A 15275-nucleotide genomic window follows, 5' to 3' on the forward strand; every position below is an offset into this window, starting at 1 on the left:
CTTCAATCAAGCAAATTCAATGGAAAAAGTTGGATTTGCTTAATAAGGGAATATAAAAAAGTTTGTAAAATCAGGTGCATCACTTAGCACTTATGATCACTTAGCAACAGATATCCTGGTTTCGATTGTGATAGTAAGCCAAGGATTATCTTTATATTATTACAATAATTAATAGAAAGAATTCTGCCCCATTTTAAGACTTTTCTTGCCACAGTTGTTAAGTGAATCACTGCAGTTGTTAAGTTAGTAACCCGGTTGTTAAGTGAATCTGGCTTCCCCACTGACTGCTTGTTAGAAGGTCACAAAAGGAAATCACCTGATCCTGGGACACAGCAACTGTCATCAATATATGTCAGTTGCCAAGCATTTTAATTTTGATCATATAATCCTGGGGATGCTGCAACAGTCATAACTGTGAAAAATGGTCATAAGTCACTTTTTTTCAGTGCCACTGTAACTTTGAACAGTCACTAAATGAACTGTTGTAAGTCAAGGACTGCCTGTAGAAGCATCCACCCATTATTACCTTAAATGTATCTTTGCCATTTGGATTCCTTTATTTACATATCAGTGACATGATCCTTTAAGAAGATCATGTCACTGAAGCATAGAATGTTTCACGAAAACCACTCCCATTTAAAACTAGGTTTGAGACCAAGGTTTCCAAAATAGTGTACATGACTTGCAAGAAGGTAACTATGGCTAGCAAACTATCAAAAGGCAGATAACTGTTTGCTCTTCCAGATATTTCCTATGCATTTGCAAAGAACTGCTTTTTTAATTTAAAAAAGTATTCATGAACTTTAAATGGAAGTGTGCATTTCTCTGGGGCAGTGACCATAACCATTCTACCAAATCTCCCTATGCAGAAAATACCTTTGCTTGGATCCACAATCGAATGACCACAGGCCACACAGAAAACGCAATCAGGCCAAAGGTGAGAGTGGAGCGATAGAAGAAGGAGAAAACCTAATTCACACAAACATATACAAATGGGAGGGGAAAAACCCAGATATAATAAAGAATTCATATTCTCCTCAGATACAAAATTTCATAATGATTTTTAACTTCTCAAAAAATATTTTTTATTTCATCCTTTTGTTATTTTGTTATGTGTTTTTATTTTAATGATCCGTATCTTTAAAAATTATACACAAATAATATTAAAAGGCTATTAGCCGAATTACTTACTAATATTTCAATCCCCACGACATATATTACTAAGAATCCAGCAAATTGAGTCCGCTGAACATCCAAGAGAAATCTGATCAATACATGAATAACAGGATATCTAGAAGAAAACATTATGCTAAATAAATTTATTAGACCAAAAACTACATAAAAATAAGAAATAAAAGCGAAGCAACATTTCCCAATTGAGAGGGATGGTATATTCTAGCATAACCAGGGGTCGCTAGATTGGGAAGATTGAATTAAAAATGAACATGAACAAATTTCTCCAAGGTAGTTAAATTCAAACTATCTGTCAGGGATATCTGCTTTATCTATGCCAGAGATTCCCAACTTTCTAGTTTATGGTGCCCCCTAGTGTCTCAATAATTTTTTGACAGCGTCTCTAGTGGCTCTCAAACCTTGTGCTATGGCATCCAAGAGCACTACTGTGAACTCATTACTAGTTCGGTTTCTTAAATAGTAAAATATCCTGTAAATTCCAGGGTAGAACAATTCCAGGGTAGAACAATGGTAGAACAATAGATGTAGATCTATTCCATCAGTATTCACAAAAGTACATTTCATAAAATTGAAACACAACTTAGTAAGTCTGCTTGTCACAGAATGCACAAAAGGCATTATCTCCTAAAGCGAGTCAGAAAAAAAACTTCCAGTATTTAAGACAGCACAATCATTTTGGTAACCTACAGAGGATGCAATTAATCTTAGTTTGCTGCACTTTCTGAAGTAAAGTCAGCACCCCTAACTTTTGAACACACAGTGAGACTCAAGATCAGACGTTATTGATCTACCTGGTAGATAACTTCCTGCTGCTTCAGATGCCAACATCCCTTTCTTTCATTTTCTTGCTTAGTAAAAGTCCGTGTGAATCTACTATAAATATGTATCTTTTAAAAACCTCGGAAACCCTAGCATCCATCACTTCACATACTAATCTTGCATTTTGAAAGCAGCACGTACGGAATGTGAAAGGTTTTAGAAAACCACAAAATGAAATGATAAAACCCAAATGGCTTCAAATCCAGGAACATGGATACATTCTTCCCCTTTACACACACAGAGACAGACAGACAGAGACAGACAGACAGACAGAGACAGACTTATTCATTTATTTTTAAAACCTTACTCTTTTAAAACTGCATACCATACAGGGACTGGTAATAGGCAATATATGTAGTAGGTCCAAGGCAAGCTTTGAATGAAGAGAAAAAAGGCTATCAAAACTCCAACAGCAGCAAACACACCCTGGAAAAACTTGTCAGGTGCCTGAAAATAGAAATGTTAATGTTATTTGCTTATTGTCATACTGTAAATATCTACTTAAACGTCTCCAAATATTCACCAGGTTTTGCAACATACAACAAATATAAAAAGCATCTCAGTGTAATCCATGCAAGCTCAGACCAACATTTTTTGGCAGGAGGCCCCAGTTACCATTTATCTACCTGCTCTTAGATGCAAATCAGAAGATTCACTAAGATTATTTTCCCTGCAAGGTCAGAGAACTAAAGTTTGCTCTTTTCCATAGCAAACTCTGTTTGCTTCCACCATACAGAAATAAGAGTAAAGCTCTTTCACCAATTCAAACAGAAATCTATCCATAAATTCCTCAAGTAAAGGGGACAATCAAATACATGTTGACATGTGGACACTCAAATACAAAACATATAATTTTATCAGCTTTATATGATTGATTAATTAATTAATATCTTTTTGGATGATTTTTTATAAATACAGTTTTGTACCCGAAGCAATGATGGTGATCCTATAGCCATCCAAATGTTGAACTATGGACAGTATAACAAGATTGTTGTGAGCTGTAATTCAGCAATCTCTGGAGGATTTCCCATTTCTGATCTAAATATTCAACAGGTTACAAAATGTAATTCCAATTCTCAATATATTTTAAGGAAACCTAAAAAGGAACTTCTTTCACGGCAGATTTACATTTCCAAAATTTCCATTTTCAAAAACATTTTATAGGTTTTTCTATACTGAACGCATAGGCCAAAAATTCCAGTGCTAAATCTTTGTAGACAAAATAGATTCACTTATGAAGTAAGCTGTCATGCATGGCAAACCAAAAACGTACCTTATTTTTTGATATACCCCTGGTCATGCTTGTATCTGACTTTATTATAATCAGAATTGCATAAAATGTCCAGCCTACAAAACCCATGGTGATACTCATGCCAAGGAAAAATCTGTCATATGTATGGTAGTAAGAGAGCCCATCTAAAGCAAGGTTGATCAGCTTTCTACACAGGGATATCTGGAGGGAGGAAAAAAAGCAAACAAACATTTTAATGAGGTTTTAGCTCAAGCAGATTGGTATATGGGAATTCTTCTCCATGAGCATAATTTTGCTGGATCTTTAATACTGTTTTATCATCTGCATTATCCTTGATTTGTTTTTGCATACTGCAAAATTTAAGTGAAAACTGTTTCACTTAATAACTGAATTTTCATTTCCAGTTGTGGTCACTAAATAAAGACTGCCTGTCAAGGGGAAGTCTTATAAATGTTAAAGAAGACCCAGTATTGACAGATTCAGAGTATAGGTATTTAAGAAGAGACTGAACAGTCACTTGTCTGAAATGGTACAGGTTCTCTCGCTTGAGCAGGGGGCTGGACGAGAAGACCTCCAAGGTCCCGTTCAGCTCTATTCTAAATTCTATTGCTCTTAACACAGAATTACAATAAGGGCAAAGCTTTTCAGAATGGAAAACAGATGCTTTTATAAGACTATCTGAGATTAAATGTATGCTCACATATTAGAAAAGTATCATTACACCATTAGATAATGGACCAAAAAGAAAAACAGCAACATTTATAACATTAAGATATAAATATAACAAATTTATCACACATAAAACCAAAAGAAATAGGCTCATTGGAGTTACTTACAGCTTCCTCATATTTTTCATGTTGAATAAATATCCTTGTTTTTCTCAGAATATCAATTTGCTCTGATTCAGAGAGAGACCTGTGCAAAAGAGAATATTTTAATATATCACTTTTATTACTGTTTTTGGAAAGATGGAATAAAAACCACAACTTTAAAGATGCTTTTAAAAGCAATCAATTGAACCGGTTCACAGTATTCTTATTGATAAATCAGCTTCTAATAAATACGTATTTATCAATAATTACTTTTAATCAAAAATTAGAATATCTCTGAAGTACTTTTAGCAAAGAGATTTGATATAGCCCAAACAAAAGTTTCTGGAGAAATTAAGGAGCCCAAAGGGTCTGGTTCAAAAGAATCAAGTTCTACAAAAATAAAGTATATAAAACAGAATATTACACGGCATATTATTTTATAGAGCTGAATGTCTTAATAATTGCATATATTAAGAATATGATTAATCTGGATCATTGTGACTAATGCTAACTAGATCTTTCAGCTCACTGAACTTATATGCAATGATCATAGACTTTAAAACTGGATTGACAACTCCGCTGAACAGAACCTGCTTAGTTTCCAAAATATAAATTGCAATGTGTGGACAATTAATTACAAGATTAAACAACAATGTTCATTGTACAATGCTTTGTAAATTGTCCCTTATGAGATGCAATGTATTCCTATGAGGAGCATAACTGACAAAATTATTATTTCTATTACATAATTTCCATTAGAAAAAAATCTTGATAGTCCACAACTCAAATTTGCAATAAAAATATATCATTATGATAAGATCAAGAAATTGTGTCTGATCAATGTTTGCCATCACTATTTTTAAATGCACTATTTCTATGGGGGTCATTTTCATGCCCATAATTGCCAACAATTTGCTAATACAATGAGTTTGACAGCAGGAGACCTCAGAATTTCTTGCTATTGCTTGCTATTGCTTGCTTTTTTTCTTTTTTTTTTGGATTAAGCCACATTGCTCCATGCGGTTTTAGGTCACAATATTATAAGGCCTGTATTTTATTTTATCTATACTATTCACATTTATATGTGAAGATGTATTAACTTTTCCCACTTCAAAGTATTTTAAATGTTGTATATTGAAGTTTTAAATAAGTAGATCATTTTAGAAATCAAAATGGATTCTGTTGTAGTTAACTTTCAGCCACAATTTAGCATTTAGGTTACAAAAGGAATAGCCATACATGCATATGCATGAATATTCATAAATTACAATAAATAAGTAAAAACTAAAATTTAACATGCAATATCAAAAAAAGAGCACATGCCTAAGCTTAAAGATAAAAAATATTTTCTTTGGACAGGAAATTAAGTTCTTGGTATTCATAATGATTCAAACGCCGTAAGTACCTTATGATAATAAACATATTTTTAAAAGATTCAGAAGAAAAACAGTAGGTCTACTTGCATATTTCTCTACTTTGCACTTAAATTTATTTGGGATTCAATTAAAGACTAGAGGAAGGAAAATGTGATCTGTAGTGTCTTCAGCCAGTGCATATATTTCTTTTTAGAACAAATATTCACCTGGTTATGTGGCAAAGGCAAAGGATCAGAAAAATGAATTAAACCATTGCTTGTTTCAGATAGGAATAATGAATGGCTATTTAAATATTTGTTCTTTATCTAAATATCAAGGGGAAAGACATAATTAAGATTTATTTCCCAGTCCTACAACTCAGAGAATTATATTGTTAAAAAAGAGAAAGAGTTAGGGAAATTCTCATCTCTTATCAAATAACAAGTTATTGTCTCTGAAACACCACAGTGAAATATGAACTTTATTGAAGATTATAAGCCTCCCAGAGTTACTCGAGGTAAGATAGGCAGCCTATAAATTAAATACATACATACATACATACATACTTACATACATACATACATACATACATACATACATACATAATTTACATACATAATCAAAGAAATAAACAAACAAACAACCACTTGTGGAATGTCAGATATTGCTAAGCTACAAATATCCCTGATTTATAAGGTTTTTTTTGTCAGGTTTATTAAGATATATTATAAGCTCTGATCAGTGGTAGGATTCAAATAATTTAACAACCGGTTCTCTGCCCTAATGATTTCTTCCAACAACCAGTTCATCATACTGCCCAGAAAGTTAACAACCGGTTCTCCCGAAGTGGTGCGAACTGGCTGAATCCCACCACTGGCTCTGATACTTTTGAGGAGTCTATAAATCCTAAGTAATATATTAATAGTAACAAAATCCTATCTTTTATAAGTTTTGTAATTACTTTGTTTTAAATACTGGTTTATAAAATTCCCAAGCTTGCTGTTCTTGTCTAAAGATTAAAGATTGGGAAAGGTCTAGTTCACTGAGCAAATTAATTATCAGTCAAGCAGAAACTTTCTCGCATTTAAATTGCATCATAGCTTCACTTTCCCTTTCAATCATGTCTAGAAAGAAATTCAGCTAGGGCTCTGGTTTTAAATTGTGGGTTCTATTTTTTTGATTCCCCAAATACTAATCTTGTCCAACTTTCATTTATCTGACCATCTTAGTTTCAGTATAATATTCAGAAGATTTCATTCCTTTTCATTCCTTTATGACTGGCTTAAAAAGATACATTCTAAGAATGGAACATGTACTTACTTAAATGGCGAAAACAAGAATGATAATGTAGTTTTCTTCTTCTGAGCCATCTTAACCTGAACACATAAGAAAAAAATAACCAGCATTGTTAATAAAGTAATTTTCTATAAAATGAATGACTGAAACAAACAGTATGATCTTCATTTTGTTCCTCCCCAATAGATCTCTTCCATTGTTTGATTATAAATCAGTTTTTCTCCCCTACAGATTGTCTAATTTGAGACTGCAATTATATGTATATTATTATTTTGGCTTAGGACTATACATTGAAGAAATAATTAGTAAATAAACACATTAAATGAAATAGCAAGAAGAGAGGATTACCAATTTTATGTAAGCATCAGATTCAGCATCACTTTTAGGAATCTATAACCTACTGATAATTTTCTAGATCTAAACCAAAGTCTCATAACTCGAGATGCTTTACATGCTAAAAAATGGAAAGCTTAAAGAATAAAATAAAAGAACAAAACAGACATGCATCCAGAATTAAATAACGTCTCCCAAACTTCCTGGAAACTACCTGATTTATCCTAATAGGCCAATGTAATAAAAGTTGCAGACTCATAAATCAATACTTGAAATTGGAAATTACAAATGTTTTTAAAAATAAGAAAGATATGCTTTGTCTCTTAAAGGATTAGAAGTGACAACTAATCGTAGCTAAGATAAATAACAATACCATTTATGTGTGAAAATAATTAAAAATTAATAAATTAGTAACATATATCTTAAAGATCGAAGTTAGCAGTAGTAAAAGTAGTTCACACAGAACAATTTATTACCCAAAACCCTTCTCAAATTAAAGTCTTTGAATGTGGATAAAAATAATTAAGAGGGAGCAAGGGCTTTTTAGCAAATGATTTCCAAAATTCACAGGATTTATTTCCTGATTTCAGGCAAGGCTTCCATGATAATATTAATTACTAGATCTTCACACTGGAGGAGCTTATTGTCCTTGAAGCATCCTGCTGTCAAACAGTTTAAAGAGCTAAACTCCATTTTGTGTATCGAGAAGCAATAAATAGTGACAACGGAAATTTAAACGTCAACTCTTAAATCATCTCCTAGTGGTTGGAATAGGAGGCATGCCAGTCCTAATAACATCAGAATTCAATTATAGGAGCAATTCTACACCTTGATTAGAATGCACTGCTTTCGATGACATCAATTCACATCAATTATGCAAGTTCGACCCATAGAAATTACCGTAAATTCTATGTCTTAATAAACAAGTTCCATGAAACATTTAGATTTTTTTAAGACAATGGAAAATATTGGCTGTCCCAGTTAAAAAAAAGTTTTAAGGATTTAAGCTAGTTTTTCCATAATACTACTGTTTTTGATTTAGCAATAATCCTACCATCACAGTAAATTATAAGTATGGTCTACTCTATAACTTGCTATGCTGCTATGACAATCTAATGTTTCTACTGGAAATATCCATATGAATGTGCAGTTTACACCTTTCAGCAATAGCTTACATACCTTAAATTGTTCAAGAATCTGGACAGCGTTGGTAAGCATGCTCTCTGCCTTAAAATGGGAAGTATTATTCAAGTATTCAAGAGGTAAAACACCCTGGGGAGGCAAAAAAGCAGAATTAATATTTAGCAGCATAATCCAGGGCTAGAAAAGCAAGCATTTTTACTACAATCTAGGAACTCTTACAGTACATAAAGTAAAACAGCATCTTCAGAATTAGAGAACCATATTATTCACAATGAATTAGTATACACCTTCCACTAACAGCAGTGCAAATGCCAGGTTTGAAACGGACCCTCCGTGCATATTGAAGAAAAACAAACTGTCCAGAGAACGTTATGGAAGACTGACCCTTTTAGATAACTTCCCAAAAATAAATGGGTTTAGCTAGCCCATTGTGAGAGAGAGAGTAGATGGTCCTCTTGCATATCAGATAGAAGCATCGTGGTTTACAAATGAAGCTCCCTTCTCTCAGAAGTTGTTTACTGATTCACAATATTTTAACCTGACTTCTCCTTATAAAGGTTGTTTGATAGATGCGACAATTATTAGGCAAGTGTTTTGCTTATTAAAGACTGAAGACACAATTTCTCTGTTCCATAAGCTGCAACATTAGAAATTTCAGGTCACTTCATGTGGCACTATAATTTCATGAGAGTCAGCTGCTATGAAGTCGTAAAGAGGGTGACTGTGATTTGAAGAAATGATTCAATTATCAAATGAACGGATTATTAATCTCCATCTCTATCTCACACACACTCACACGAAGCAATAATTATCTGAGCCCTCAATAAAATACAATTTTTCCAAGTGCACATAGATTAAAGCATGAGAATGACTAAGGTTTCTTCCCCAAAGGTAATATAAACCAACTTTTCAAATGTATAATTTCTCCAAAAAGTATGGGTTATTTTTAATTTAGCTGTTAAATTTATACCCGCTTCTCTAAAGTCCTCTCTTCCCCCTAAAACAACAAGCCCATGAAGTAGATTACAGAAATAATGACTGGCCAAAACCTCTCAGTGAGTTTCAAGGGCCAAGAGAAGACTTGAATTTGGCTCTTCCTAGTCCTGGTTCCTCACTTTCCTATTACATCACGGAATATTTCTTCTCAATTCCTGGCTCCCAGAAACAGTATTCAAGTTAACCAATAAGTAAAAGATCCAAAGATATGACAACATAGATGAAATTGGATGAGTAAGACTGGATAAGACTTAAAATTGGAAGGGTTATTATGAGCAGCAAAAGCTGTAATCCCAGAGCTTCCCAAAAAAATAGATGACAATCCCTCTTATGAGGGAATGGCTTAAACTATATTCAATGGAAGGAGGTAAAAATTGACTGCAGTTAGCAAAAGTGTTAGGAGAGAAGGATAACTTGCTCTACCTAAAAAAAAATAAGGTCTCTCTGTTTCTTCTAAAATATTCATGATTAACATTCACTTCTACAGGAGAAAAAAAATAGTTAAACATGTCTAGGTTGCCTAGTCTCATAGAAAAATACTTTAACATCTAAAAAAAAGAAACCATCACTATGCAGTTTCTACATTAACATATATATTGTCATTCAAAAAGGTTTTCCTTTTGCGCATGTCCAAGATGGCGGCGCCCGCTGGGATGGCGATCTGAGGATGGGGCGCCGACCTACCCTTTGGGTCCTTTGGGGGTCGTTTTGAAGATCCTCGACCCCAGGACCTGTCAGGGGAGCTCCCGGCCAGCACGGAGAGGGTTTTCTTTCCCTCCGTGACTGAGCCGAGGGGAAGGGGCGATGCGTGGAGCGCCAGGCTGATCAGCTGGGCGTCGGCAGCGTCGGCAGCGTTTCTTTCACAGCCGGAGCCATCAATTAGTGGGAGCGGCGCTGTGTCGGGGGGCGCCCGCCGCGCGGCAAGTTTCGAAGCCCGGGGGGTGGCCCGAAGTGCTACACGATGTGTCGGGCACCCCCTGAAGACCTCTGGGACGTCGCCAGGCTCTTTGGGGGCTGGCAACGATGGCGCGGTGGTGGCGGCGATGGCGGTTGCTGTGGAGGCTAGCTGGCGGTTAGACGGCGCTGGGGACCCCCCCTTTTTGGAGTAGGAGCTGGGGGGGCAACAAACCAACAGGTCTGGGAGACCTGCAACCACGGTTGGGCGGAAAAGACCCGGAGCGATTTTCTGGGCCTCGGGAGGCCTCAATTTGTGGTTGTGCGGGGGGCGGGGGCTTGAGAAAGCCGCCCCATTTCTGCCCCATTTCTTTCTCCTCCAGCGTTCCCTTTTAGAACTGGGCCCACCTGGACCAACTGTCAGCCTGTGGGACTCATTGGCGCTATGCCCTATTATTATTACTATTCTGAATCCCCCTGACTCTGGAGAGGGCTATTTCCATCTGAACGGAAGACCGGTACATGGCTGCATCCCGTCGGCTGAGGGGGCTAGACATCTGCCTGACCACCGTGAGAGGGTGGCCAGGTGTCAGAGCCCCTGGGGGCTGAACCGGGACGCTTTCTACATATATGCACTTTACCAGCTTTCTACACGTATGCACTTTACCAGCGAGGGGACTTTACCAGTGAGGGGACTTTACCATCGGTCTTTACCGCCGGACAAAACGCCGTGAGAGGGCGATTTTTGGACCTGACCCCTGGACGCTGTGAGAGGGCGATTTTTGGACCTGACCCCCGGACGTTGTTTATATGCATCGGTTCATTGCTGCCACCCCACCACAAGAGGGGGTTGTCCAGCTGACCTAACCACCGTGAGAGGGTGGTTAGATCTATTTCCCCCTTGGAACTGTGATCGTCCTGGCTTTGGACTATGTCCTCTGTTGTGAGGGGACAGGGGACTTGGTCCTGCAAATATGTCTCTGAGATCCCCCATTCCTTTATCTTCTCCTCGGTCCTTTATATACACCCTCAGGATATGGTCGTGTTACCCATTATGATTAATGTACTCAGCAGCGGAGCTTCTTGGTCTGCGAGACTCCCCCCTCTCGCAGGCTTGGCCCTCCATTCTATCGAGGGCCTACCTCGATGACAGGCTCTGGAGTCCCGAGAGGTGGCATGCCGCAAAGAGGGGGCTGCGGGGTTTTTTAAAATTGTCCTTGTTTAAACTTTTAAGGGGTTCTGGGAGGGGGGAGGGGGGTGGGATTGGAATTAGGATTGTGGGTTTGGGGGATAACCCACTAGGGGGAGAGTAGGGCTTGGCCAGGACGTTCGGCGGGGGTGGTGGGGGATCCGGAGGGGGTCGAGCTGGTCCAGACTATGCTTTCACCATCGGTACTGTGTGTGGGAGGGGTAGATATGGCGGGAGCAGGGGGCCATATCATGTTAAGGGAGCACGCACCCGCTGTCTTCAAGCGGTAGAGTGCTCCGGCCCCCAAGGCTCCACCCGTTCTCCAGGTAGTACAGACCTTCAGGGCCCGGGCCTTCGTCTGATGTTGTGCAACGCCAGGTCTGTAGTAAATAAAGCCCCCCTCATCTGTGATCTTGTTTACGAGGGGGGAGCGGACCTGGCGGGTATTACGGAGACCTGGTTGGGCCCAGAGGGAGGGGTCCCTCTGGTAGAAATGTGCCCACCAGGTTTCCACGCATTCCATCAGCCAAGGTCACAGGGGAGGGGCGGGGGAGTAGCGGTTATTATTAGAGAAGGCCTTAGGCCGAGGGAGACCACTGTACCTCAGACAGCTGGTTGTGAGTCCCTCCTTGTGAAGTGGGGCCACGGGGTTCAGATGGGTTTGCTGATCACGTACCTGGCTCCCTGCCACGTGGCGGCAGCCCTGCCCGAGCTACTCAACGTTATTGCCGCGGTGGCGGTTGATACCCCCAGACTTATGGTCATGGGGGATTTCAACCTGCCATCCGTGGGTGAGGCGTCTGAGGTGGCTCGGGAGTTCATGGCTTCCATGACGGCCATGGACCTGACCCAACTAATTCATGGCCCTACGCACACTGGGGGAAACACACTGGACTTGATTTTTGTCTCTGGACAGTGGTTGAGTGATCTCGAGATAGGGGATATAGTCATCGAGCCCTTGTCATGGTCAGATCACTCGCTCCTTCGCCTTGACCTTCGAACCGCAGCACCCCACCGCAGGGAGGCGGAACCGGTAAGATGGTACCGCCCCAGGCGCCTGATGGAACCTGATAGGTTCCAGATGGAGCTTGGGCCAATCCCGGAGGTTCTGGCTCACGCCTCATCTGGGGACCTAGTGGCCACCTGGGATAGGGCGGCTGCTGGAGCCCTGGATCGAGTCGTGCCTTTGCGGCCTCTGACCCGGCGCCGATCTCGCCTGGCTCCTTGGTTCACCGAGGAGCTGAGGGAGATGAAGCGCCGGAAAAGACGCCTAGAGAGCTGTTGGAGGGCTAGTTTTTCTGAATCTGACCGAACACTGGTAAGATCTCATATTAGGAGTTACCTAGTGGCGATAAAAGCAGCAAAATGTACTCATTTTGCTGCTCTTATTGCGTCATCAGATAATCGCCCGGCCACCCTGTTTAGGGTGACCCGCTCCCTGCTCCACCAGGAAGCGCGGGAGGACCCCTTGGAGGGAAGAGCCGAGGATTTTGTTCAGTATCTGTATGACAAAATCACTCAGATTCGGGCAGGTCTGGACTCTGACGGGATAGATCCAGCGAGGGTGACGGAGACAGGTTTTGAGACTGTTATCTGGGATGAGTTTGATCCTGTGACCCCAGATGACGTGGACAGGATTCTGGGTAGATTGAACGCGACCACATGTTTGTTGGATCCGTGTCCCTCCTGGTTAGTGCTGGCTTCCCGGGAGGTGACGCGAGGCTGGCTCCAGGGGATTATAAATGCTTCGTTGGGTGAGGGTGTCTTTCCCGCCGCCTTGAAAGGGGCGGTGGTGAGGCCTCTCCTCAAGAAGCCTTCCCTGGACCCGGCAGTATTGGCTAATTATCGTCCAGTCTCCAACCTTTGCTTCGTTGCGAAGGTTGTTGAGAGTGTGGTTGCGCGACAGCTACCCCAGTACCTGGATGAAGCGTCGTATCTAGATCCGTTCCAGTCGGGCTTCAGGCCTGGGTACAGCACGGAAACGGCATTGGTCGCATTGGTTGATGATCTCTGGAGGGCTCGGGACAGGGGTTGTTCCTCTGTCCTGGTCCTGTTAGACCTCTCAGCGGCTTTTGATACCATCGACCATGGTATCATGCTGCACCGGCTGGAAGGGTTGGGGGTGGGAGGCACCGTTTTACGGTGGTTCTCCTCCTTTCTCTCTGACCGGTCGCAGTCTGTGTTGACAGGGGGGCAGAGATCGACCCCGAGGCCCCTTATATGTGGGGTGCCGCAGGGATCGGTTCTCTCGCCCCTTCTGTTCAACATTTATGTAAAGCCGCTGGGCGAGATCATCCGTGGTTTCGGGGTGAAGTACCATCTGTACGCTGATGACACCCAGCTGTACATCTCCACCCCGGACCACCCCAACGATGCCCTTGAAGTGATGTCCCAGTGCCTGGAGGCCGTGCGGATCTGGATGGGGAGAAACGGGCTCAGGCTCAACCCATCCAAGACCGAGTGGCTGTGGTTTCCGACGTCCCGATATAGTCAGCTGGCGCCATCGCTGGCTATTGGGGGCGAATCATTGGCCCCCACGGAAAGGGCTCGTAACTTGGGCGTCCTCCTGGACTCACGGCTGTCTTTAGAAGAGCACTTGACGGCCGTGACCGGGAGGATTTTTCATCAGGTTCGCCTGATTCGCCAGTTGCGTCCCTTTCTAGATCGGGACTCGTTACGCACAGTCACTCATGCCCTCGTCACCTCTCGTCTGGACTATTGTAATGCTCTCTACATGGGGCTCCCCTTGAGGTGCACCCGGAGGCTCCAACTGGCGCAGAGTGCGGCCGCGCGGGTGGTTATGGGAGCAACATGGAGCTCCCATGTAACACCTCTCCTGCGTGAGCTGCACTGGCTCCCGGTGGTCTTCCGGGTGCGCTTCAAGGTTCTGGTTACCACCTTTAAAGCGCTCCATTGCTTGGGACCTGGTTACTTACGGGACCGCCTACTACCATCAACAGCCTCCCACCGACCAGTACGCTCCCACAGAGAGGGGCTCCTCCAGGTGCCGTCGGCCAAACAATGTCGGCTGTCGGCCCCTAGGGGGAGAGCCTTCTCTGTGGGGGCACCGACGATCTGGAATGAGCTCCCCCCAGAGATACGGAGGATTCCGGATCTGCGCACCTTCCGCCGCGAGTTGAAGACGCTTTTATTTCATCAAGCTGGCCTCGCCTAAATCTTCTCCCTTTTAAGTGTAAATTCTAAATTTTTAATGGATTTTAAAATATGGGTATTTTAAATTGGGTATTAATTCAGCCAAATTTATTTAATTCATTTTATTCGATTTTAAATTTTGTATATCTATGTGTTTTATTTCATGGCTGTGCACCGCCCTGAGTCCTTCGGGAGTAGGGCGGTATAGAAATTCAATAAATAAAAAAATAAAATAAAATAAAAAAAACATACTTTTGGATAAGCATTTGGAATATATGAAGAGCTAGAGACAGTTTCTCTATACCATTGTTCAGTGATGGCACTTAATTTTGAAGTATATTTTGAAGTTAATCTTTGCATTTATCTATTTATTTTGATATAAGTTTAATTAAGGAAGATTGGTTGGGGGAGAGAAATCAACTAGATAAGGAGGACACAATAATGTTCACCAATCTGTCCATGAGGGACCCTGACAGACATAATGAACAGGTGTACAGCAATCACCACAAAAGGATACAGTCTCTATTTCTCATCATTCACTGAACTAAGAATGGTTAATAACAAAAGCACCATGGAAGTTGCTTCTGCAATTAGCAATAACATCCGCTAATGATCAATGTAATTGAGGCAGAAAAAAAAGGATTAAATCTCAACTTTCAACTCTAAAAGGCAAGTTGGAGCTTGAGAAGGTTGTGGAAAGTCCACCTAATGAAGACAGCTGATACTGTAGTTCTGGAATCTTTCATCAATTGATTTGCTAAAGATTTAGCCTGCGCAAAATGTGTATGCGAGAATGAATATTAAATCATAGTGTAAAATGTGTGCTTTTGGATTAGCTT

The 15275-nt window shown here is 40.7% G+C and overlaps 1 protein-coding gene across 5 annotated transcripts in view; it reads right to left on the minus strand.

Annotated features, from left to right (window-relative positions):
- Positions 1 to 15275, minus strand: part of PIGN (phosphatidylinositol glycan anchor biosynthesis class N) — a 75019-nt gene that overhangs the window by 36498 nt on the left and 23246 nt on the right. For all 5 annotated transcript variants that reach the window (XM_034432960.3, XM_087890255.1, XM_087890257.1 and 2 more), the window contains 7 exons: positions 8241 to 8333; positions 6753 to 6808; positions 4102 to 4180; positions 3287 to 3466; positions 2321 to 2460; positions 1192 to 1291; positions 877 to 969 (listed from right to left, as the gene is read on the minus strand). In XM_034432960.3, coding sequence (XP_034288851.3) covers positions 877 to 969; positions 1192 to 1291; positions 2321 to 2460; positions 3287 to 3466; positions 4102 to 4180; positions 6753 to 6808; positions 8241 to 8333 — 741 coding nt within the window. The remainder of the gene's footprint in view (positions 1 to 876; positions 970 to 1191; positions 1292 to 2320; positions 2461 to 3286; positions 3467 to 4101; positions 4181 to 6752; positions 6809 to 8240; positions 8334 to 15275) is intronic.

This window comes from Pantherophis guttatus, chromosome 3 (assembly GCF_059756535.1).
Source record: "Pantherophis guttatus breed Tessera chromosome 3, ASM5975653v1, whole genome shotgun sequence".
Taxonomy (NCBI): Eukaryota; Metazoa; Chordata; class Lepidosauria; order Squamata; family Colubridae; genus Pantherophis; species Pantherophis guttatus.